Source organism: Crinia signifera, chromosome 19 (genome assembly GCF_055691185.1).
Source record: "Crinia signifera chromosome 19, ASM5569118v1, whole genome shotgun sequence".
Taxonomy (NCBI): Eukaryota; Metazoa; Chordata; class Amphibia; order Anura; family Myobatrachidae; genus Crinia; species Crinia signifera.
The window spans coordinates 72,669,340-72,694,563 of NC_139226.1; the positions used below are offsets into that span (position 1 = coordinate 72,669,340).

The following is a 25,224-nucleotide window of genomic DNA, read 5'->3' on the forward strand; positions in this document are numbered from 1 at the left end:
AGAAATCAAAAAACAAACTTTACATAGACCAACAGTACTAAAGTAAGTGGGCCCACACATCAGGATCAGGGAAATCCAATATAATTAAAATTTATGGACATGCTGAATCCAAAACAGAACAAGATCAGCAAGTTATGGATTTTTAACATGTTCTTTGCAACTTCCCAGACAGACTACCAATCCTCAATGTTTGCTTATCTGCGTTTTTGATCGCTGAGAAGCATTATCAGTACAGAGAATCCAACCATAATTTATGGCCCCCATAACTTAATTAAAGAAAAACACTGGGGAAATATTGTTTTTAAAAAGGATGTGTGTGGTGGCCCACATCCCCCTCTTCCTGAATTTTAATATCACAGAAAGACCCCAGGGTAAAGAATACTCTTTGTTTCTGAGAGGTCACCCCTATGTTGCTGTCTTTTCTTTTTTATTGGATGCTACTTGTAGCACTTGTATATGTAGAAAACTGCGGATTATACTTACCGATAATTCCTTTTCTTCCTAGAGATCCCATGGCAGCCAAGACCTTGGGATTTCATCCCTCTCCTACTAGTTAGACAGGCTGTTTTTTCCTTAGGACCTCCCTCTTCCAGTATAAATCCCAGCTCCTCCCCATCCACCTGGTCTTTTAAGTGTCTCCTTTACTCAGTCCTGGAAAAAACACCACAAGGGGAGGGAAAACTAATGGCTGCCATGGGATCTCTAGGAAGAAAAGGAATTATCGGTAAGTATAATCCGCAGTTTTCTTCTACGATCCCCATGGCAGCCAAGACCTTGGGATAATACCAAAGCAAGAACAAAAAGGGAGGGAAACTAAATCAATGCCAAAAAATATTTTTTTAATCCTCAAGGACACTTTGAAGCACTTGATCTCCAAAGCAAGACTTTGATACATTAAGAGCATAATGCTTTGCAAATGTATGAAGGGATGACCAAGTTGCCGCACCGCAGATATCCTTAACCGAGGCTTGAGCCTTCCTTGCCCATGAGGTCGCCATAGCCCTGGTGGAGTGTGCCTTTATAACACTGGGAACTTCTTTGTCTTCCCGCTGATAGATGAATATGATCAGTTCTCTGATCCACCTCGCCATCGTTTGTTTAGAAGGTGACAGACCCTTTCTCACCCCTTCTGGGATAATTAATACATTTTTCGACTTCCTTATGTCCTTAAGTCGGTCTAGGTAGATGGTGATTCCTCTCACCATATCCAATGTGTGCCATTCCTCCTCCTTCACATCCTTTGGTTCAGGATGAAAGGCTGGAAGTGTAATTTCTTGGTTGAGATGGAACGAACTGATTACTTTCGGCAGAAAGTCTGGGTGTGTCCTCAACACTACCCGATCAGCAAATATTCTCAGATAAGGCTTCTCAGTATACAGAGCCTGGAGTTCACTGACCCTCCTAGCGGAAGTGATTGCGACTAGGAATACTATCTTCCAGGTGAGAAGTTTCAAAGAAGTCTCTGTTAATGGCTCAAATGGTTCTCTCATAAGAGCATTCAAGACCAGGTTTAGGTCCCATGGAGCAACCAACGACCTTACTGTGGGTCTAATTCTTTTAACCGCATTGCAGAACCTCTTTATGAGACTTTCCTCTGCCAGTTTTCTATCAAGTAAGATACTTAAAGCAGAGATCTGCACTTTTAATGTCGATAAGGCCAAACCAGCTGCATAGCCATTAAATAGAAACTGAAGCACTTCGGGATTGGAGGCTCGCTCAACCTTTTCTTCTGAGCCCTTCCAGTGAATAAACGCCTGCCATACTCTGTAGTATGCAAGCGAAGACACTTCTTTCCTAGCTTTCAGTAACAAGGAGGTAACCGGTTCTGAAAGACCCTCTTCTCTCAGCAGCTTCCTCTCAATTTCCAGGCCTTTAGAGATAACATCTCTGGATTTGGATGATTTACAGGCCCATGAGATAGAAGGTTTGGAATGACCGGGAGAGTCAATGGTTCCTGTATTGCTAGCTTCAGAACCGTCGAGAACCAAGATCTTCTTGGCCAGAAAGGAAGTATTATGATGACTGTCACTTCTTCCTGTATTACCTTTTTTAGCACTCTGTGAATCAACGGGAATGGAGGAAAGATGTACCCTAGACGACATTTCCATGGAATCGAAAAAGCATCTACTGCTGATGTTTGGGGTAGATAGTACCTTGAGAAGTATTTCCTCACCTTCCTGTTGATATTTGTAGCCATCAGGTCTATATCTGGGACCCCGAAAGACTTGACTATCTGTTGGAACACTTCTACATTCAGCTCCCATTCGCCGGGGAGGATTTCGCTCCTGCTCAGGAAGTCTGCCAACACGTTCTCTTTCCCTGGCACATGAACTGCCATAATGGAAAGAACACTCTCCTCTGCCCACATCAGGATTTGACATGACTGACATCAGCGCCCGACTCCTGGTGCCGCCTTGATGATTGACATGCGAGACTACTGTCATATTGTCTGAAAAAACTCTGAAATGCTTTCTTCTGACTCTGTGCTTTAGGCCTATCAAGGCTCTCCAAACCGCTTCCGCCTCCCTCCAGTTGGAAGACTTTCTGCTCTCTTCCTCTGACCATGACCCTTGGATAGTTTGATCTTCCATATGGGCCCCCCAGCCTGAGGCACTTGCGTCTGTAGTTAACACCGAGAATCGAGGAAGATTTAGAGACACTGCCTTGTGCTCCATCTCACGATCTGTCCACCATAACAGAGAGTCTCTTACTGCTTTCTCCACCCTGATAAACTTTGTGAGTGGCCATTTTCTCTTTATGAAGGGAAGAAGCGCCCACTGAAATTTCCTTAATCTCCAGTGAGCCCATGGGATTGTGCCGATGGTCGACATCATCATGCCGAGAAGTTGAAGACATAACCTCAGCTGTGAGGATTCCATTCCCATAATATCTTCTGCCAAATTTCTGATCTTCTGACATCTTTCTTTTGACAGACGAGTCTCGAATCTTTCTGAGTATCAGAACCCCTAGAAACTGGATTGATCTCGTTGGTGTTAATTGACTCTTTTGGAAGTTTATTATCCATCCTAAGCTTTGAAGCATATCTATCACCCGCTCTAAGTCTTCCATTACTTTTCTCTTTGAGGACGCCGCTATCAACAAGTCGTCTAGATAGGGCCAAATACGAATCTTTTTGCTTCTTAGAACGGCAATTATTGTAACTAGAACCTTCGTAAAGACTCGGGGAGACGTGGCTAGGCCAAAAGGCAGGCATGTGAACTGGAGATGCTCCTTCATCACAAAGAATCTCAGAAACCTTCTGTCCTGGATCTTGACTGGCACATGGTAATACGCATCTTTTAGATCTAGCGAGACCATAAAGTCTCCTTCTTCTATCCCCGCCAGGATAGTCTTCAGGGTCTCCATCCTGAATCTTCTCACATCTATAAAGCCGTTCAATCTCTTTAGATCTAAGATAATTCGATCGCCTCCCGTACTCTTCTTCACCAAAAATGTTTGAGTAAAAACCTTTCTTTTCCTGCCGGACTGGAACTGATTCTACTGCTTTTATCTCCTTCAGCTGTTTTAACAGTTTTCTTAGCTCCATCCTTTCCAGCGCTGTTTTGGGTCTTCTGGATTCCCAAAAGACATCTCTTGTAGGCTGTCTCAGAAACTCTATCGCATATCCTCTTTCTACAATGTCTATCACCCATTTGTCTTGTATCAGGTCTTTCCAGAGGTTGGCAAAAACCAGTAGCCGTGCTCCCACCTCTGGTATTCTGTGGCTGTCATTGCCGCCCTCCTCTTCTTGCAGACTGCCGAAAGGACTGTCTTGATAAGGGAAAGGAGCCCCTCTGTCCGTATGGTCTTCCCGGCCTGTAGGACTTAGCCTCTCTAGAAGAGACTGGGTATGGGAACTTGTTCTTTTTATCCTGAGGTAGTCTTAGTGATTTTCCTCCTGTAAGCCTATGGATTAATGCATCCAACTTTGTTCCGAACAAGTGAGAGCCTTCGAACGGAAGTGCTACCAATCTGTTCTTCGAGTTAGCATCGGCGGCCCACGATCTCAACCAGAACGCTCTCCTCGCCGTTACGCCTGCCGCCATAGACCTGGCTGCAAAAGATACAATGTCCAGTGAAGCCTCACAGACAAATTCAGTCGCCTTCTGCATGGTCTCGAATTTCTTTAATAAATATTGCTTGGAGATTCTCTCCTCAATATCTGAATGTAACTCTGTTCCCCATAGTCTCAATGCCCTAGAGACTGATGCCACTGAGACTCCTGCCTTAAGGGACACCGCAGCTGAGAAATGAAGCTTCCTGAAAGCTCCCTCCATTCTCCTATCCATAGGCTCCTTGAATGAGGCCCCATCCTCAAGCGGGAGAGTGGTTCGGGAAGTAAGTTCTGCTACTGCCGCGTCTACCTTGGGTAGGGAACACCAGTTTAGGAACACATCATCTTTGACCGGATACATTCTGTCTATTCTAGACAGTTTACCCTGTCTCTTGTCCAAGTTAGACCACTCCTTTGTAATTAGATCTTTCATGACCTTATGAATTGGAAAATGTCGGTTCTTTTTGGATCTATCTTCAAACAGAATGTTCTCCCCTGTTTCCGTACTAACTGGTTCTTTATAGTTCATGGTTTTGTAGATAGCTTTCAAAACACTCTCTCAAAACTGAAGCTCCTAGCCTCCTCCTTAATCTCTCCAGATTCCTCAGAGGACACATAATCTGGATCCGGAATTCCCCCTGACGCAGCATCATCATCATCGTCATCATTATCATCGAATCCGGCCTGATCCCTAGATCTCTTACTCTGTGTTCCCAAATATTCTTCTTTGGAAACAAAAGATATTCTCATCCACTCCATTAAATCCATCAGGATTTTTGGTTGCTCGGGAGTAGGAACTTGCTGAACATCACATTTATCGCATACTGATTTTGTCTGAGGTCCGGAGAATACTTTATCACAGACCATGCAGCTTTTATCTATATTTTTCTTTTTTGCAATTTTCTTCTTGGGAACCACAGGATTGGCAGGCACACTACAAAACAGTAAAAGCCTGTCACTATCATAATAAATAAATAAATAAAACTTCCTACCTAACCAAGTAATACCGGAGCTTACCTCACAGGGGCACTATCTGTCTTTGGGGGGGAAGGCGAATCCATTTTAGCAAAAATAAGCACGCAGTCCTATAACAGATATACTGAATTAAAACATGTCCAACAGACATCACTCCAGGAGCTAACTGCAGCAGCAGCCAGCTCTTACCTTATCCAGCAGTATAGAACACCAGATGCAGCAACTTCTCTCACCAGCAGCCAACTGCATACTGCTGCTAGAACGTACAGGGATTTAAATAGCCTGTATGCTGAACTTTCCCGCTGCGCCCGCACCGGAAGTGCGTCACGCTCCAAGACTTATGGGCAATGTAGTCCGTACAGACTGCCTCTATAAGTCAATCCCGGAAGTCGCGTCTGTAACGCTCTGACTTCTGGGAACTGTAGTCCGCGACCACGCATCCCGGAAGTCGCGGACACGCTGCCAGCCGCTGTAGCCGGCTTGTATGAAGCTCCAGGAGACTTACCCCCGCCGGAGCTCCGAGTTTCCAGCACCCCTGGACAGGACTCAATGCTGGCCACGCTCCCAGGTCATTTCTCATGGGCAGGAGACCGCAGGTCCACGCTCCCATGCTGCTCTGTCCCCCAGAGTGCTCCCTATACCTTAAGGTAAGCTCCCTAGAAAAAAACAAACCTGCTCTGCCTCTCTAACTAAACAAAAGGAGACAGGAAAAAAAAAGACAAGGTGTATGGGGAGGAGCTGGGATTTATACTGGAAGAGGGAGGTCCTAAGGAAAAAACAGCCTGTCTAACTAGTAGGAGAGGGATGAAATCCCAAGGTCTTGGCTGCCATGGGGATCGTAGAAGAAAATATGGTCTGCATTGGGCTCTTGCGACCCTTGTGTTTCTATTTATGCTACTCTGTTGGTTGACCACTTTAAAATAAAGAATTATATAAAAAAAAAATAAGAATGAAGTGTGTTCTTTAAATTGCTCTTCATTGGGTAGAAGTTGGCTTTATCTTTGTGCATGAGTTTGTACATCTGAATCTCCATTGTACATCCATTTCCTAGTCTATAGAACAGAGGACCGGGCAGGGTACCATTCCTTCTGCATTTATAATAAATACATTAATTATAAGAATAATAAATCACCACTAATCAAACAATGAAAAAAAATATTTATTTTAGGTGGTTCTGTAAAGCTGGAGGGGCACTTGGTATTTTCATTGTGCATGTGTGGGATAGTAGGAAGACCTGACTGCCATTTACACCTGTGACTAAGTAAAAGTATAAAGTAAAAAAGATTAAAAAAAAAACACTTAAAAAAAGGTCTAAAATTTTCATAAGGAACAGAACAGAGACTAAAATTATTATTAATGTGAACACACACACACACACACACACACACACACACACACACACACACACACACACACGTGGGCCATTACAAGAATACATTAAATAAATTATTGTCACCCTTTCTTTGTTTAGTAAATGTGATGCTAAATAATGAGTTTAATAATAATAATAATAATTTTATTTATATAAATCATTTAGTCTTCAGTGGGGCAGGCATACACAAATAGCGGTGGGGTTTACCATACCATCAGGTATGTCCAAACTGTGGCCCTTCCAACTGTTGTGAAACTACACGTCCCAGCATGCCTTGCCATAGTTTTAGTATTCCCCAATAGCAAAACTGTAGCAAGGCATGATGGGACTTGTAGTTTCACAACAGCTGGAGGGTCATAGTTTGGACATGCCTGCCATACATAGTGTTTATGTAGTTAATAGTAATGAAGTTGTACAGGAGATGGCTTATAAGATCAGGAAGAGATTTTCAGAGACAACTACAGAAATGATTACCCTACAGTACGGTACCTTCAATAGCTGTCCTGCAGACCAAATGAGAATAGGAAAAATACAGCGGGACTTCCAAGCGGAAGTAAGACTCCACCACACGCCTTACTTTCTCTGTAACATTATAGTAGAGGTGTGCACTCTTCAATGGGACTTTCCCTTCTTGTCCCAGCTGAAATTACACAAATACAAGATTACTAGGTGTACAATGGAGGATGAATAAAAACACAATTATAATAGAAACAAAATGGTTGCAGTGTGTCCCTTTTTCCCCTAGAACAAAATACATTTGTGTAAATATATGCACTATGACAACACAGACACAATATAATGAAGCAACAGTGGCAATGAAAATGGGAAAATTAAACCCATCCTATATTGTGGGGAACACGTTACTTTACATTTGGGTAATGGGACTACAACACAATTAAGTCATGATCCATGACGCTTAAAGTAGTAGCTATTCAGACTGAAGCAATCTTTTGCAATAACTGTGCGTTACTTGTTTCCTAGCACGGCTCCCAGATTTCTTACGTAGGCAAACGTAGTGAAATCGCATCGCATGGTACTCTTTTTACCGTGCGATGTATGCAATGCAATTTCATGCCCTCCTGTCAGTCAAAACTCCAGAGGCACCAAGACAACATAACCACAGCCTACAGGAGCCATTTTAGCTGCTGTGGATCGTGTCCCTGTCCATCCTTGAAATACAGTAAGTTTCTTTGCCTGTATCCAGCGCCTGGGTGTTGGTGGGGGGGATGCCAGATGAGTGTCGGGGGAGGGGGCACCAGATGATTATGTGCAGGGGGCACCAGGGGGGGGGGGGGGTCATGTGCAGGATGTGGGTGATATAATCATGTACAGGGTGGGATGATTATGTGCAGGGGTGTTGAAGGATGTACAGGGGGGTGTCATGTGCAGGGTGAGGGTGAGGTGATGATGTGCAGGGGGGGTGATGTGGAGATTATGTGCAGGGGTGTTGAAGTTTTACAGGGTGGTATCATGTGCAGGGTGGGGGTAATATGATTGTTATACACCACATTGTGGTGTAATGTTATTGTACTGTTGGAGCACACTGCGGTGTCAAGTCATTGTTAATAATGTAATGGAAGTGTAGGTTGCTGTGTCATGTTATTGTTATTGTACATGGAGTATAGGTGTACATTTTTTCCTTAGATGTACATGGAGTATAGGCGTACATGCCACGATCAATGGGCAACAAATTTTTGGCTCGTTTTATCGATATTTACAAGGAAAACGACTGCCTCTGGAGGACCGATCATAGGGACTATCGCAATCAGGCAAAAAGGAATCAGGCATATGAGAAATTGGTTCTTTACAGTAGAGCCCGTGACAGTGCTTCAGACTCTCGGTGGATTCGGAGGAAGATCGCAAATATGCGAACAGTGGTGGTGAAGGAGTATAATCAAGTCCTGGAATCGCAACGTTCAGGAGCCGGGACTGATGACCTTTACACGCCAAAATTGTGGTATTATGAGCGAATTAGGTTTATCGTTGAACAAGCTTCAAGGAGAAGATCAGAGGGTACTCCTATGGATGAAGACTCTCCGTCAAGTGATTCACTTGAAGATCCGGAGAGTGTGGACATAGTAAGTTTTGATAGGACATGTTTTGTATGTAACAAACTGTTAAATTGATTGATATTATAATATTTTAATTTTTTTCTAGAAAGTTACCCCTGTGCCGGAAGCAGAGACTGGTCCTGTCGTGGAAGCAGTGGCTCCTCCGGAGGAGAGTGCGTTTGGACCTCCCCGAAGGAAGCCAAGGAGGAAGCAGCCCTCCCAGACGTCCAGCTCTGTTGCAAGCGGCCAAGAGCATTGTTGTAGGCATGCGGAGGAAGCGCTCAAAAATCCCCCGGATTCATTTAAAAATTTTGCCAACAATATTGCCTGTGAGATGCGGTCCATGGATCCAGACCAGTTCCGCATCTTTAAGCGGTTAGTACATTGCGGTATGTCATGCGCAGCAGACAAAAATTTGTCTGATGAGTGTGACATAACGCCATGTCCTATAAGCCACAGGCCATTGCCCCCACCACCCAACTACCCACATCACCGCCCTATGTACATTGCACCGGGTAATCCTCCGCCTCCACATTCTTATTTTTATGTGCCAGGGCCCCCTATGCCATCCACCACTGCCACCTCTTCATTGTCTGGTGGTGTGAATCCCCTACCCCAGAGGATGATGCTTTTTTTAATTAATTAATTTTTGAATTTGGCTACATTTTTTTATTTAATGGCTTATAACAATGCTCTTGTTCTTCTCCTTGATTAGTTTGTTCAACGATAAATTTCTTTGCTCATTTTACCTCGATTTCGGTTTGTAAAGGTCACAGTACGGTACTTCTGAGCATTGTGATGTCCGTACTTGTTATTCTCCTTCACAAACCACTGTTCGACATTTTTGCATCTTCTTCCGAACCTATGGAAAGTTTGCAGCACTGTTTACAATGCTCTACTGTACGAATCAATAGTTTCGGTTTGCCTGGTTGTGGTAGTCCCTTTAACAGAGGCAGTTGTTTTCCTTGTAGATTTTGATAAAACGAGACCTCCTAAAAAAAAAAAAAAAAAAAAAAAAATCATATAATATATATATATATATATATATATATATATATATATATATATATATATATATATATATATATATATATATATATATATATATATATATATATATATATATATATATATATATATATATATATATATATATATATATATGAAGAAGAAGAACGAGGCGGCACTCAGCAGACTTAAAGTAGGTAGGTCCTTTACTCCAACAAGTTTCGGGGTCACCCCCCGTCGTCAGGGACAGACAGCATACAATTCACAAATCTTAATGGAAACTGCCACACATACATATACCAAACAGGAGCCCGCCCCCCATGCAATTACTCTCTGATAGTACTCACCTGCCGGGCACATGGGATCAACCAAACACACAGACAAGGCCAAACGGTCCCCCAGGTATAGGTGTCCCCCCCGCCCAGCAGCCGGAGAAATAGGTTCCATATGCCACCATCCCCGTGGTCAGCCGCCAGCCGGAAGTAACGGTACAGCGGAGAACAGACAGAGACCGCATACTACACTTCCGCCAACCAGTCAGCTAGCGTCCGCCAACCACACCCGGAAGTGCGGCAGGCGGCCAGCCAGCTCAGCGGTACAGGGAAATGAGCAGCCGATGACTGTGAAGAACATCCGCCAACCAACTAAACCGCGGCCTGCCAACCAAACCCGGAAGTGCGGCTGGAATCCCTAGATCTCCAGACGGAGCGCTAACTGAGAACTAACAAAAGTTGGATAAAAAAGGAAACTTTAATGCAAAATAGACATAGAAGAATTGTACATATATAAACACCTAAAATATATGCATTTGAAACCAGAAACGGCTAACGCCCACATGCGAGGACCAGCAGGGTGCAGAAATCCCCATCCTGCAGCCCACACACCGGGCGACGCCAATCCCACAATCAAATGCACATAGTGCAAATGCAATAAACAATTTATCATAATGAAACCAAACCCATAAAGACAAAAACACTCTATAGAATCAGGGACAATATATAGAAACCTATCGGACTAGATCCAATCAGATAGGCTCAGGTGGTAAGATTAATGTAAAAAACCTCATCAATATTGAATATAGTCAACAAAATAAGTACCTAGCTTTATACTAGAAAAACTAAGTACAAAAAGTAAAAAGATGTTTTTACTAAAAGACTATATGGGGATGTAACTAATACATAAGCAGGGGAATATTTAGAGGATGGATTGGTGTAGAGATAGTGGATTCACTGCTTATAGGTAACACTGCAGCCCCAACGTCTCATTGAGACCCTTAGGGGCCAGTGTACCAAGCATGTAGATCCATCTACTCTCTCTCTGCAACAAAGCTTTATTGCGGTTACCCCCCCTCAGGGATTTGGGGACCTGGTCTATGATGATGGATCGAATTTGAGCCACAGAATGATGATAGGCCAAGCAATGCCTGGCAAAGGGTTGGTCCGAATGACCTGATTGTATGGCCTGGTTAATGGCTGTCCTATGTAGGGCCATGCGCTCTTTAAACTGGCGCTGAGTTTTCCCCACATAGGACAGCCCACAGGGACAGGTGAGTAAATAGACAACATACATCGAACTACAGGTCAAAGGATATTTGATAGGAACCAACCTCTTAGTTTGAGGGTGTGTGAAATTTTCGCCCACCAACATAGTTTTACACGTAGCACACCCTAAACAGCGAAAGCATCCGCTCCTCCTGGTAAGGAAATGAGAGGGTGCCGACTTATCCCAACCCGTGATGTCCAGTTTGACCAGGTGGTCTTTTAGATTGGCCTGCCTGGAATAGCTGGGCATCAGATGAGTGTTAAAAAGAAGAGGAAGGTCTCTATCTGTGGAGACAATAGGCCACCACTTCTTTGCTTGTTTAGTGGTGACTTTGCTGTCCATGGAGAATTTATTGACCCAAGGGAACTTGCCTTTGGATTCTAACGTATCCAAATTAGGTTTGGGAAGTAGGGTTTGATCCCTACTAATCCCCAATACTTTGTTTTTAATTGGCAGAAGGGCAGAACGAGGGTATCCCCTCTGAACAAATTTGTCCACCATGGACTCTAAAGCTGCTGGTACTGCTGCTTCCTCTGAAGTGATCCTTCGTACCCGCAACAATTGTGAGTACGGTAGACCTTTACGAACCGGTATAGGGTGGGAGCTATTGTGAAGTAAAAGGGTGTTTCTATCAGTGCTTTTGGTAAACAAAGCGGTGACTAATTTTCCCGACTGGAGAGAGATATCCACATCTAGAAACTGCACATGTTGTACATCCACATTAGAGGTAAATTGAATCACACCACCTAAATCATTGTGACCCTTAAGTAACTCAACCAAGGAAGTCGGACTTTTGGACCAAAAAATCAACAAGTCATCGATGTAACGGTAATATAAAACTACCCCATCAGCTAACTTGTCCCCTTGGAAGAATAAAGATTGTTCCACACTGTACATAAATGTGTTGGCGTAGGCCGGGGCCACAGCGGACCCCATGGCCACGCCCGACCGCTGTATGAAGAACTTTCCATCATGTAGGAAATAGTTCCTAGTTAATACTAAGACCAACAATTTTACAAACAGCTCTACAGGTGGACCAAGGTATAATGGATTATTAGTCAAAAGAGATCTCACTGCCTCCACACCTGCATCATGTGGGATACAGGTGTAGAGGCTAGTGACATCCGCGGTACATAGACAGGTTATAGCAGACACATCATGGGTGAGGTGCAGGTCCCTCAATATCACCAGCAGTGTGGTAGTGTCCTTTAAATATGCAGGCAGGGCTTGGACACATGGATTTAATAATGAGTCCAGAAACACAGAAATTGGATGGAAGAGGGACCCCCTGGCCGAGATGATAGGACGACCAGGAGGGTCCCTCAGGCCCTTATGTATCTTTGGAATTGAATAGAAGAGCGGAACTCTAGGATAGTCCACTGTAAGGGCGTGTTTCAAGTCTGTCGAAATGTGTCCTTCCCGTACTGCCTGCATCAAGATAGCATCAAGTTCCACTTTGAAGCCCCAAGTGGGGTCTTTGTCTAATAAGCCATAAGTATTAGCGTCACTAAGTAAGCGGTCACACTCGAGACGATAATCTTGCACATTGAGGACTACCACCGCTCCACCTTTGTCTGCCCCGCGTATGATAATATCTTTGCGAGCAGACAATGAACGGAGAGCCGTTCGCTCAGGTGGCGTTAAATTGTGGTGGGTATATTTCCCCAATGCGGCATGCTGAAGGTTTTCTCCTTGTTGCTCCATCAATCGGGTGAATGTCTTGACCGCCGGACTGATGGAGATAGGATCAAATTTAGATCTTGGTGCTATTCTTTTTAGTTTCGGAGGGATGTCACTAGTGGATGTGGCAGGCATGTTAGTTATGGGGTTTCTCCCAAAGTGATCTTTTAAACGCAAGGAGCGATTCAGTCTAAAAGTGTCCACTCTCCACTCAAATGGATCCATACGTTTGGACGGAATGAAAGACAACCCTTTTGCCAGCAATTGTAATTCCACTTCTGACAATGGCACAGACGATAAGTTGAAAACTAGGTCCTTTTGCCCTTTTGACCTTTGGCACCTCTCTTGCCGGTGATTTTGGCCTGAGCGCCTCGTCCTCCTCCTGTGGTTGGCACTGGCTCCTTGAGTAACATGGCCCTGGTTTTGGTTCCTAAAGGGCGACCACTGTTGCCCCTTGTTGATGGGCCTGAGTCAGCCTCACTCTGTGATGTGCTTGAATCCTCAAGATCTCTTGGGCCAGGACGCGGAGTCCGTTTTCTGTATGGCCTAGGTCTCCCCTGTGACCGATTAGGATTCAACCAATCATAAACCCGCTTTTGGTCGTAGTCCTGTTGGACCTTGGTGAGTTTATCTCTTTTAAAGGCAATGAGATTAGCCTTATAAGTGTCCATCTGGGTTTGCAGCTTGTCCATCCAGTTATTGTCAGAATCTGCCACAAGCACCTGTAAATGCACTCTCTCAAATTGCTCAATTTTTTCTTGGTAGATGGTTTGTTCACGAGTGGATTCCTCCACTACCAATAGAAGCAAGTCCATGGAGCATTTGTTTAACACCGCCAACCATCGGCGGCAGAAGGCGGCATTATGCCGACCGATGGTTGGGGTATTTTTAACGCGAAAACCGCGTGGTATTAACTTGCTTCTATAGTAGTCAGAAAGACTGATACTGTGATACTTGAAATCACATTCTTTCTGTTTTAAACGGAGCAATTGTTTAAATAGTGCTTCAGGTACCATAGTAGTTACATCATCAAGCATGCTTTGTTTGTTTAAAATAGAATCCGCATCACTATCAGACAAGCTCAGGAATTCCCTGACGTCCATCTGTATAAATTCTAACGCCTGCTCCATTTCTTGTGTGGCAGACGACATGATAGATGTAAACAGGTGCTTATAATGTGGCAGATGTAATCGCTACACAGCAGAGGGTGAACAGAATTTGGTATGACTGATGGCACAGTCTTACTTACAGTTCTGGTGCCTTGGTAGGTACTTCATGGATCCAAACTGGAAAAATGAATGTCCAATATAGCATGCGGGAGACCCGGCACTCAGATGAATATTCCACTAAACTGGATATGTAACAGGAACTCTGGCTGTGGTGCCTTCCTAAGGAGGTCAAAATAGATCCACCAAACAACAAGAAGAAGAACGAGGCGGCACTCAGCAGACTTAAAGTAGGTAGGTCCTTTACTCCAACAAGTTTCGGGGTCACCCCCCGTCGTCAGGGACAGACAGCATACAATTCACAAATCTTAATGGAAACTGACACACATACATATACCAAACAGGAGCCCGCCCCCCATGCAATTACTCTCTGATAGTACTCACCTGCCGGGCACATGGGATCAACCAAACACACAGACAAGGCCAAACGGTCCCCCAGGTATAGGTGTCCCCCCCGCCCAGCAGCCGGAGAAATAGGTTCCATATGCCACCATCCCCGTGGTCAGCCGCCAGCCGGAAGTAACGGTACAGCGGAGAACAGACAGAGACCGCATACTACACTTCCGCCAACCAGTCAGCTAGCGTCCGCCAACCACACCCGGAAGTGCGGCAGGCGGCCAGCCAGCTCAGCGGTACAGGGAAATGAGCAGCCGATGACTGTGAAGAACATCCGCCAACCAACTAAACCGCGGCCTGCCAACCAAACCCGGAAGTGCGGCTGGAATCCCTAGATCTCCAGACGGAGCGCTAACTGAGAACTAACAAAAGTTGGATAAAAAAGGAAACTTTAATGCAAAATAGACATAGAAGAATTGTACATATATAAACACCTAAAATATATGCATTTGAAACCAGAAACGGCTAACGCCCACATGCGAGGACCAGCAGGGTGCAGAAATCCCCATCCTGCAGCCCACACACCGGGCGACGCCAATCCCACAATCAAATGCACATAGTGCAAATGCAATAAACAATTTATCATAATGAAACCAAACCCATTCTTCTTGTTGTTTGGTGGATCTATTTTGACCTCCTTAGGAAGGCACCACAGCCAGAGTTCCTGTTACATATCCAGTTTAGTGGAATATTCATCTGAGTGCCGGGTCTCCCGCATGCTATATTGGACATTCATTTTTCCAGTTTGGATCCATGAAGTACCTACCAAGGCACCAGAACTGTAAGTAAGACTGTGCCATCAGTCATACCAAATTCTGTTCACCCTCTGCTGTGTAGCGATTACATCTGCCACATTATAAGCACCTGTTTACATCTATCATGTCGTCTGCCACACAAGAAATGGAGCAGGCGTTAGAATTTATACAGATGGACGTCAGGGAATTCCTGAGCTTGTCTGATAGTGATGCGGATTCTATTTTAAACAAACAAAGCATGCTTGATGATTTAACTACTATGGTACCTGAAGCACTATTTAAACAATTGCTCCGTTTAAAACAGAAAGAATGTGATTTCAAGTATCACAGTATCAGTCTTTCTGACTACTATAGAAGCAAGTTAATACCACGCGGTTTTCGCGTTAAAAATACCCCAACCATCGGTCGGCATAATGCCGCCTTCTGCCGCCGATGGTTGGCGGTGTTAAACAAATGCTCCATGGACTTGCTTCTATTGGTAGTGGAGGAATCCACTCGTGAACAAACCATCTACCAAGAAAAAATTGAGCAATTTGAGAAAGTGCATTTACAGGTGCTTGTGGCAGATTCTGACAATAACTGGATGTACGGCTGGCTGACCCTGTCCCTGTCCAGGATGCTCCTGCGCCGCTGACTATATGCTGCCTCACTACAAAACGCTCCTTGATAAAGGTCCATACTGGGACCGAAACGTCGGGGCTTGTATACTTTGATTGCCTACTGCTGTGTTGACCCAGCTGGAATTAAAAACTGTTTTTCGTTTTATCACATGGCTGAATTGTGATTAAAGGAGAGTGCTCTGCTTCCATACCTATTGGTGTGGAAAACCCTGTCATATATATATATATATATATATATATATATATATATATATATATATATATATATATATATATATATATATATATATATATATATATATATATATATATATATATATATATATATATATATATATATATTTATTTATTATTTATTTATTAGCAGTTTCTTATATAGCGCACACAGATTCCGCAGCGCTTTACAGAGAATATTTCACCATTCACATCAGTCCCTACCCCAGTGGAGCTTACAATCTATATTCCCTACCACATGTACATGCACACAGACATTCTAGGGTTAATTTTGTTGGGAGCCAATTAACCTACCAGTATATTTTTGGATTGTGGGAGGAAACCGGAGTACCCGGAGGAAACCCACGCAAGTACGGGGAGAATATACAAACTCCGCACAGTTAGGGCCCCAGGGTATTGAACCCATGACCTCAGTGCTGTGAGGCAGTAATGCTAACCATTACACCATCCGTACTGCATATATATATATATATATATATATATATATATATATATATATATATATATATATATATATATATATATATATATATATATATATATATATATATATATATTTTAAGAAATGTGTCTTCATTTATTTATTTTGATTACTCATTTTATTGAATGGTTTTCTAAATTTTTACATATATATTTTCATATACATTCTCATAGAGGGGGTAAAGAGAAAAATGAAAAAGAAAAAAAGGAAAGTTTAGGGTAGGGAAAGGGATACACAGATATTTAATATTCAGTGTCCAACTCATTACCATATAACCACAATACATTACTTCCTATTTCTAGGAGAATGTTCGTCTTTATTTTTACTCTTTCATCTCATCCATATTGTATCTCTTATAATTCATATGTAAAAGGCGGAGGAAAGTTGGTCTTTGTCTTCTGCAATACTCGCCATAAATTCCATATGATATATATCCCAGATGCCTGCAAGTATTGCTGTCCTAGAAGGTATAGTTTGCTTTTTCCAGTGTAGCGCAATCTTTATTTTAAGGGCACTGGTCATAAACCATATAAGTTTTTGTTTTTGCTTTGCTATGTCTGGAATATTTTGAGGAAGAAGAAAAGATTGACAGGCATATCTATCTGTTATTTGTGTTATTAATCTATGGATGAATTTCCATAGTCTGACTATTTTAGGACATTCAAAAAAAAATATGTAACAGAGCCTTTTTGACCACACAATCTCCAACACCGATCAGATGTATTTGGATATATAAGTGCTAATTTCTCCGGTGTCATATACCAGCGAATATATATCTTAAAAGCATTTTCTCTATATCTAATTGAGGAGGAGACCGACACTAGGTTCTGTTTGACCTGGTCAAACCGAAATTGGTTTCCCAAGCCAATTCATGAGAGGCTGAATCGGTTTCCGATAATTCAACATAAGATAATATACTGTAGATATAAGACCTCTAGATGTTGCTCTTTTATAATAAAGAGTCTCCAATACTGATTTCCCTCTTAAATTTGACGCAGGATAGCATGTCTTAAAAAAGCTACGGAGTTGAAGAAACTGATAAAAGCATTGGGTAGGAATGTTATATTTTGTTTGTAAGTCTTTGAAAGAAGGAAATATATGTGTTGGAGCTATATCATTAATAAATAATATTTAGTCTTTATGTGTTGGAGCTATATCATTAATAAATAATATTTAGTCTTTATTCCAATATTTAAAGAATAAAACATTTTCCCTTTCAGCTGGAAAATCAGGATGATCTCGTTCTGAGGCTAATGCCTGCGGAGAGGATAACATCCGATACAATTTAGTTAACCTATCCCAAAGGGCAAGTGTAAATGAGACTACTGGTGAGTCTCGTATATTTACGGGGCGCCGATTTCATGGGATCCAGAGCAGTGTGGACACAGAGTACATCTGAAGCCAGCTGCACCCATCTCCGTGTATCTCTTCCTGAATGCCATAGCACGGCTTGTGAAATATGTACTGCGTAATAAATTTGAACTCCAAGACCTCCTCCTTTTGTAATATTTTCAGAAGTACTCTCGGTTTTCTTCCTGCCCACAGAAACCTTATAAATATCTTATATAAATTATGTAATACCAATGCCGGTATCTTTATTGGTAGGGAGGACGTTCATCTTTAATGCATTTGCTCTACCAGTCCACGAAATGAACTGCTCTGACCATCTACTCAAATCGTGAGAAATTTTGTTTATCATCCTAGGATAATTAGCATCATATAATTGTCTATGTCTAGTAAGATATATACCGAAATATTTCAGTTGAGATTTTTTCCACACAAACTGAAAGTTTGATGATATATCTCTTTTCGGTACTTGTGTATTTTGGCGGCGCCCATCGCATACCATAAGGCATGCGATGGTTTGCAATGCGATATCGTGCGATATTGTACAATGTCATACAATTTTAAAATTGATAAGAGATAGATATTCTGGTTGAGAAAGCCGCCCTGTGTGCAGCGAAACGCGTTCCCCAAAAGGACATCAAAGGAGGACACCCCTGCAGCCGACTCACCTATACCATCAGAGCCGATCCTGCCTCTTTTATCCACCGCAGACACACACTGTCTTCACGGACGCAGTGACAGAGCGCCGTGTGAGCTTTTCAGACTGAAAGTCTGCAGCGAAGGAGGCGGCTGCTATCGGGACATTCCCCAAGGCTGATCCTGCAAACACAGCCAAGCAGCATCCAGGGGTGAGCTAGCGCTGCGGCGCAATTTTATCAAGTACTGACCGCATCAACTGTGTACAGTGCCGTGCAACTAGCACACAGTGGAGGCAGGACGGACACTGTCACCCAGTCACCCGACAGAAGTCCTTGCCCTCCACTTGCACGGGCACCCACAGAATCCATCAGCGCTTTCTGGTACAGAAACCAATGTGCCCTACAGTTCATATTTGAGAACCACAACTGCCAATTTGGACGTTTGTAGTCCTTATCAGGAATTGCATTGGGACTCAATTGATTGATTTATGAGAACAAATCCCCGACTTCTGGTCACGCTTACATCCCAGAGTTAGGTATAATGGTGCACCATTTACTGTGATTTTAAATGCATTGTATGTTTATTGTTATTATTATTGTGTTTTGTTTTTAATAAATTTTCCTATTTCTTGTTCACCCTTGAGCGCCCCGCAATTTTCTTCGCATGACATTGTATATGGCATACAATGCCATACAATGCGATGCAATTAAACATTGTATAAGCACCCTAATGGGTGCTTACAATGTTAAATGCACCCCCACGCCACCCCCCCACTATAAACGTGAACCCGAAGCATGGCGAGCGCAGCGGTACGCGTCCTCCGACCTTTTCATACCCCCACTATCCACGTTGGCGTGGAGTTGAGAATAGAAAGTGTGGCGAGCACAGCGAGCCACCGAGCCCTTAGCGTGGCGAGCCCCGCGAGGGGACGCGTATACCTGTGAAGCCCACGAGGGGACGCAGATACCTGTGAAGGTATCCGCGTGCGCTCGCCACGCTTCGGGCTTGGTGGCTCGCCACACTTTCTATTCTCAACTCCACGCAGACGTGGATAGTGGGGGTATGAAAAGGTCGCCACGCTTCGGATTCACGTTTATAGTGGGGGGCGGGGTGGAGTGGGGGTGCATTTAACATTGTAAGCACCCATTAGGGTTCTTATACAATGTTTCATTGCATAGGGGGCAAAAATCGCGTCGCATCGCATGCCATCGGGTGCATGGCATGCGATGCGATAAAAACATTGCGCGATGGACATCGGGGGCACCGCCAAAATACACAAGTACCCTCTTTTCAATTGTGAGGAAAGATGAAAGTCCAAACCTCTGTTTTCATTGGATTAATCTTGAAGTTAGAAATTACACTAAATTCTTGTATCATCTGGAAAAGATTAGGCAGGAATGTCTGTGGATTTGAAAGTGCGAGAAGGATATCATCTGCGTATCATAAGGGCAAATATTAAAGGCGACAAGGAACATACTTGTCTTGTTTCATTTTAATAAAAAATGGAGAGCACCTTCATATACGTGTTTCCAGGGCAGAAGGAAAAATGCTCTTGATGGTGACTTAGCTTCCAATGTGATAGCCCGGGGTGAGGGCTACGGTGGGGACCACTGCAGCTTCCTGAATTGCTTATACTATGCTGTGACCTGTATGCTGCAAATTTTGTAACCTTCATTACTATTCTGATCACGTGCTATGCCTTTTTACCTGCTGTACAAAATAAAAGAGCAAGGGCCAAATGTAATAGGGTGTGAGAATCAGAATGTGAGGGGTAGATGTATGAATCAGTTATAAGGGAAGTGATAAAATGCCTGGTACTTTTTCACCAACCAATCAGCTCTTGACTGTTAAGTTACAGGCTGAGTTTAAAAAGGGATAGTTAGGAGATGATTGGCTGGTGATAAAGTACTAGGTACTTTAACACTTCTCCCTTACCACTGCTTCATATATCTACCCCTAAGAGATTTTTGTAATTTTTTTTAAAGCAGCTATAATTTACACTGAAAACAGGTTGATTTTGCATATAATTGATTGCCACTTTAAAAGAAAATGGGAAAACTCCCCCAAAATCTCACATCCTATTACATTTGGCCACAAGACTTTTATCTGTTCCAGTGTATGTGGATTCATCACAATATATACCTTGCAGCACTTGCAGGTGACTTGTGAAACAAAAACACAAAATTACCCTGGATGTCTGTAATAAGATGAATCAATACATGCCACAGGTGAAGGCTTAATCAGAATTATAAATACAATTATTTAATAGATCTTAACCTAAATCACCATACAAACAATATTAACTTAAGTCAGCACTTTCGCTATGTAAATTATTTTTGTTATAACATCATATATTCTTTTACAGGCTAAAGTAGAGGTCGTCTTTTATTTGGTAACTTACCCTTAGGGCTTTATACACAGTTACTCCATAAAACTTCTCGTTAGGAGTGTGAGGGGAGGTTGTACCCCGATATCCATCACCTGCAGAAGCTGCTGCCTTTGGCACAAAAGAAACAAAGTCCCAATGAGGATTTCTGTATTATGGCAACACTAAACCAATTCATTAATTTTAGATTGTTGATTAATGCATCACATATAGCTATTGACAAGCAACAAAATACTGTGTAAGGTACCCATCAGTCACAACTAAAGTGTTATACTTGCATTGATTTTTTTTTTCCATTAAAAAGTACTAGTAAAAGAAAAACAACTCTGCCTTCTGAAGACATTTTATCACAAATCCCCAAGGACGGTCCAAGGGTGGCGGTGGTTGTGATGCCAGACCTTCCCATCACTGTACGGGAAGAGGTGGCTCCCACCATTTGCAGTATTAGCCTCTGCATTTGCTAGAAGGATCAGTCTAGTTCCAGATTTGAATGTAGAAGGTGTCAATGTTGTACACCAGGAGGAGGATATTGATGTAGCTGGCGCTGAGGAAGAAGTTGACGAGGAGGATGTTGACGTGGTTTGCTTAAAATGAGGCACCGGGGGGGGGGGGGGGGGGGGGGAACAATTGTTGTCCATGGGATGAAAAAGCCCATTGCCATGCCTGGGCAGAGGAGCAATAAATCAACCTCTTCGGTCAAATTTTTTTTTATCCAAATCCAGGCAACAAATGTATTGCCATATGTAGCTTATGTAAAGCTCCAATAAGCAGGGGTAAGGATCTTGCCCACCTAGGGACATCCTCCCTTATACGTCACCTGAAGACCCTTCATAAATCAGTGTTTAGTTCATGAACTGTGGCTAGGACCATCAGCAGTCCAGGGACAAATCCCTTGGTCCTCCTGTTGTATCCAAGTGCATGTAAAGCACTCAAGCAACTCCATCCTCGTCAATTTCCTCCTTGATCCGGATCGGGGGGGGGGGGGGGGGGGGGAGTCCTGCAGGCCATGTCACCGACTGACTCCTCTTCTATCTGGGATTCCTCTGGAGGATCCTGCAGCGCTATGCCTACTACTGCCTCTGCTGCTGTGAGTCAGTCATCATCCCAGAGGAGAAGTCGTAAGACCACTACGTGTTTCACTAAGCAATTGACTGTCCAATAGTCATTTGCCATGAGGACGAAGTACGACAGCAGTCATCCTATAGCAAAGTGGATAACTGTGGCCTTGACAGCTATGTTTGTGTTAGACATGCGTCCGGTATCCGCCATCAGTGGAGTGGGTTTTAGATGGTTGATGGAGGTATTGTGTCCCCGGTACCAAATCCGGTCTAGATTCCAATTCACTAGGCAGGCGATACCCAGGATGTACAGAGATGTCCGAAAAAGTGTCCTCAGTGCCCTGTACCCACTGTCCACTTAACCACGGACAAGTGGATCAGGGAAAACTAAGGACTATATGAATGTGACAGACCACTGGGTAGATGCATCACCTTTCACAGCAGCAGCATCTCCTGCACACCAGCTCCTTCTAAGGCAGGCTACGCTGTGTATCACTGGTTTCACTAAGAGGCACAATGCAGACAACCTCAGAGAAACGGAGTGAAATCATCTTGCAGAAGCAGCTGGAGAAAGTGATGGAGTAGCTAAAGCGTTGCGATTCCACAAAGCATGTAGCGCTTGTGGATGAAGCCCTCCATACGCTTTGCCAGGATACAAGGGTGGTCAGTCTGTTAAAGTCAGAGGAATACATTCTGCCACCGTGCTCGATCCTCAGTTTAAAAGCGTATGTTGTGTCTCTGTTTCCGGCGGACACAAGTCTACAAAAGGTTCAAAGACTTGCTGGTCAGGAGATTGCCATCTGAAGGGGACCGTGACACGGCAACAGCAACGCCTTCATTTTTTCCCACACCTGTGGCTGCGAGGAAACCGCTGCAATTTCCCACACGACCCGCTGGCGGGAGGCAGGGCAGGCAGGAGGGAGTTTGGACATCTGGTCCGGACTACAGGACCTGCAAATGATTGCGGACATGTCTACTGTAGCTGCATTGGATGTTGTCACCATTAAAAAAATGGTGGATGATTACTTTGGTGACAGCATCCAAGTAGACATGTCAGACAGTCCTTACTTTTACTGGCAGGAAAAACTGGCAGTTTGGAAGCCCCTGTACAAACTGGCTCTATTTTACCTGAGTTGTTCTCCCCTCCGAAAAAGTTTTTAGTGCCTAGTCAGTGAGCGACGAAGGAGGTTGCTTCCGCAAAATGTGGAGATGGTCATAAAAATGAATTATCAATTATTCAATGAAGACCAGGAATTGCCTCCAGAGATTATAGAGGGACCTGTGATTATGGAGTCCAGCGGGGACAAATTGATAATCTGTGAGGATAAGGAAGTACACACTGAAGGGGGCGAGGAATCAGAGGAGGAGGATGAGGAGTGACTATGACATCTTTTCTCTGTAGAGCCAGTTTATACAGGGAGAGATGAATTACATTTTTTTTGTGTGGGGGCCCAAACAAACCAATAATTTCAGGCACAGTTTTGTAGGCCCTGTCACTGAAATTTTTGGTTTGTTAAAGTGTGCATGTCCTATTACCTTATTGCAATGGGCAGTGGAACAGGACTGCAGCGTTTTCACAGGGTAAGCCATCCATCTACCAGTAAGGAAAAAATAAAAAAGACACAGAGCCTTGTGGGGGCGGTCCTTATACGGGCAATGTCTTTTTGTTTCCTTGCCATATATCTACCCAGGAGGGCTTAACCCAGAAGTATGCTGCCATGGGGAGGTATAGGAAATACATGTAAAAACATCAGGTAAGGCAAAGGTTCCCAAACGGGGTCACCACAATGGTCCACATTTTAATTATATCCATCCCCAGCCACAGGAGACTTAGTACCTCAGTCTATTTGATCTAACCATTTGTGCTGAGACTTAAAATCTGGACCGCTGGCGTGCATTGAGGACTGCATTTGGGAACTACTAAGTTAAGATAAAAATTCACATGTCCCTTTGATAATAAAATCATGTAGAAGCTAGAGTGGAGTAAACGAAATATAATCATATGGAACCAAAGTCTATAAGGCACCAACACCAGTTAGAGATAAACTCCAAACAATAAATAACATTTGATATGTGTCTTCCAACTGTACTCCTGCTTTGAGATAGATGCTGATCCTATGACTTAACAAGCTTTCAAAAATCTGTAGTGTTCCCGCTAGGCTGTTTTAGCGGGGCGCTGCGCCCTGCCCGATTTTTAAAGGGCAGAATGCGCCTTGCCCCTCTAGCAGCGCCTCGCTAAAACAGCCTGCTGCCTACCCGCCGGAGTGCACCGGTGAAGCCCAGTGCCGCCATAGATTGCGGTGCACGTCGCTTTCCCGGCAGCTCGGGTACGTAGTTACGGCCGGGAATGCCCCCTTCAGTGATGCGCGGCCCGGGCACACCCCCATTTGTGACGCGTCGGCTTTTAAAAGCTGCATAAGCATAAACCTTAAGGCCAGTCTGTCGGACGGGCCTTAAGACTAATCTTTAATAATTGAGCCACACAGAACCATACACCGACTCAAAAAACGATCCAATCACTATTTACGACGTGTAATGATACAATGGGGGAAATTTACTAAAATGGGAATTCTATTTCAAATGGGATGTTGCTATGGGCAACCAACCAGAATCTGCTTCTTATTTAGCACCTTCTAGAAGATGTAATTAGTATCTGATTGGTTGCCCATAGAAGTCACATCTTAGTAGATTTCCCCAAATGTATTATACCGCACATACATAATTCTGATAAATGCTTACGTGCAATCACTGGATGAGTGGGATATAGTTGCTAGGTCAACATACATTAGGTCGACCACTAAAGGTCAACAAGGTTTAGGCCAACCAATGAAACAGGTCAACATGGATAAGGCCGAAAGGGTCAGAAGGTCGACACAAGCATTAGGGTGACAATAGGAAGGTCGACAGAGCAACAAAGCTAATAAAGGGGTTGGAGAATTTAAGCTATGAGGACATATTGAACAAACTGGCATTGTTAATTCTACAAAAGACGTTTAAGCAGAGACATGCTAAACATGTATAAATCTATCAGGGGCCAATATATATACGGAACTGTCATATTTCTTTAGCCAATTGGCTGATTTCCGATAAATCCTTACATAATTCTGTGCCTCTACAATGCTGTCATGTATGTGCGGTCTGCTGCCTACACATGTGATGTGATGACCTTCTGCAGTAACTTGCTGGGGTCCTGTAATTATTGTTTTATTGTCTGATTGGGTCCCAGAGCAAAATAATTTGAGGACCCCTGGACTAGAGGAAAGAAACATGCATACCCTTAGAATGAGATTTTTATTTTTTACGGTCAGGGCAACCAAATTGTGGAACTATCCCCCTGGTGGTGTCGCCAGACACAATCAATACGTTTAAAAAAGGTTGGACCAACATTTATTGGGTAAAA

At 43.4% G+C, this 25,224-nt stretch overlaps 1 protein-coding gene across 2 annotated transcripts in view; it reads right to left on the bottom strand.

Annotated features, from left to right (window-relative positions):
* Window positions 1-25,224, bottom strand: part of P3H1 (prolyl 3-hydroxylase 1) — a 99,429-nt gene that overhangs the window by 16,182 nt on the left and 58,023 nt on the right. For both annotated transcript variants that reach the window (XM_083162779.1, XM_083162780.1), the window contains exons 10-11: window positions 20,782-20,877; window positions 6,891-7,041 (exon numbers count right to left, since the gene is read on the bottom strand). In XM_083162779.1, the coding sequence (XP_083018905.1) occupies window positions 6,891-7,041; window positions 20,782-20,877 (247 nt within the window). The remainder of the gene's footprint in view (window positions 1-6,890; window positions 7,042-20,781; window positions 20,878-25,224) is intronic.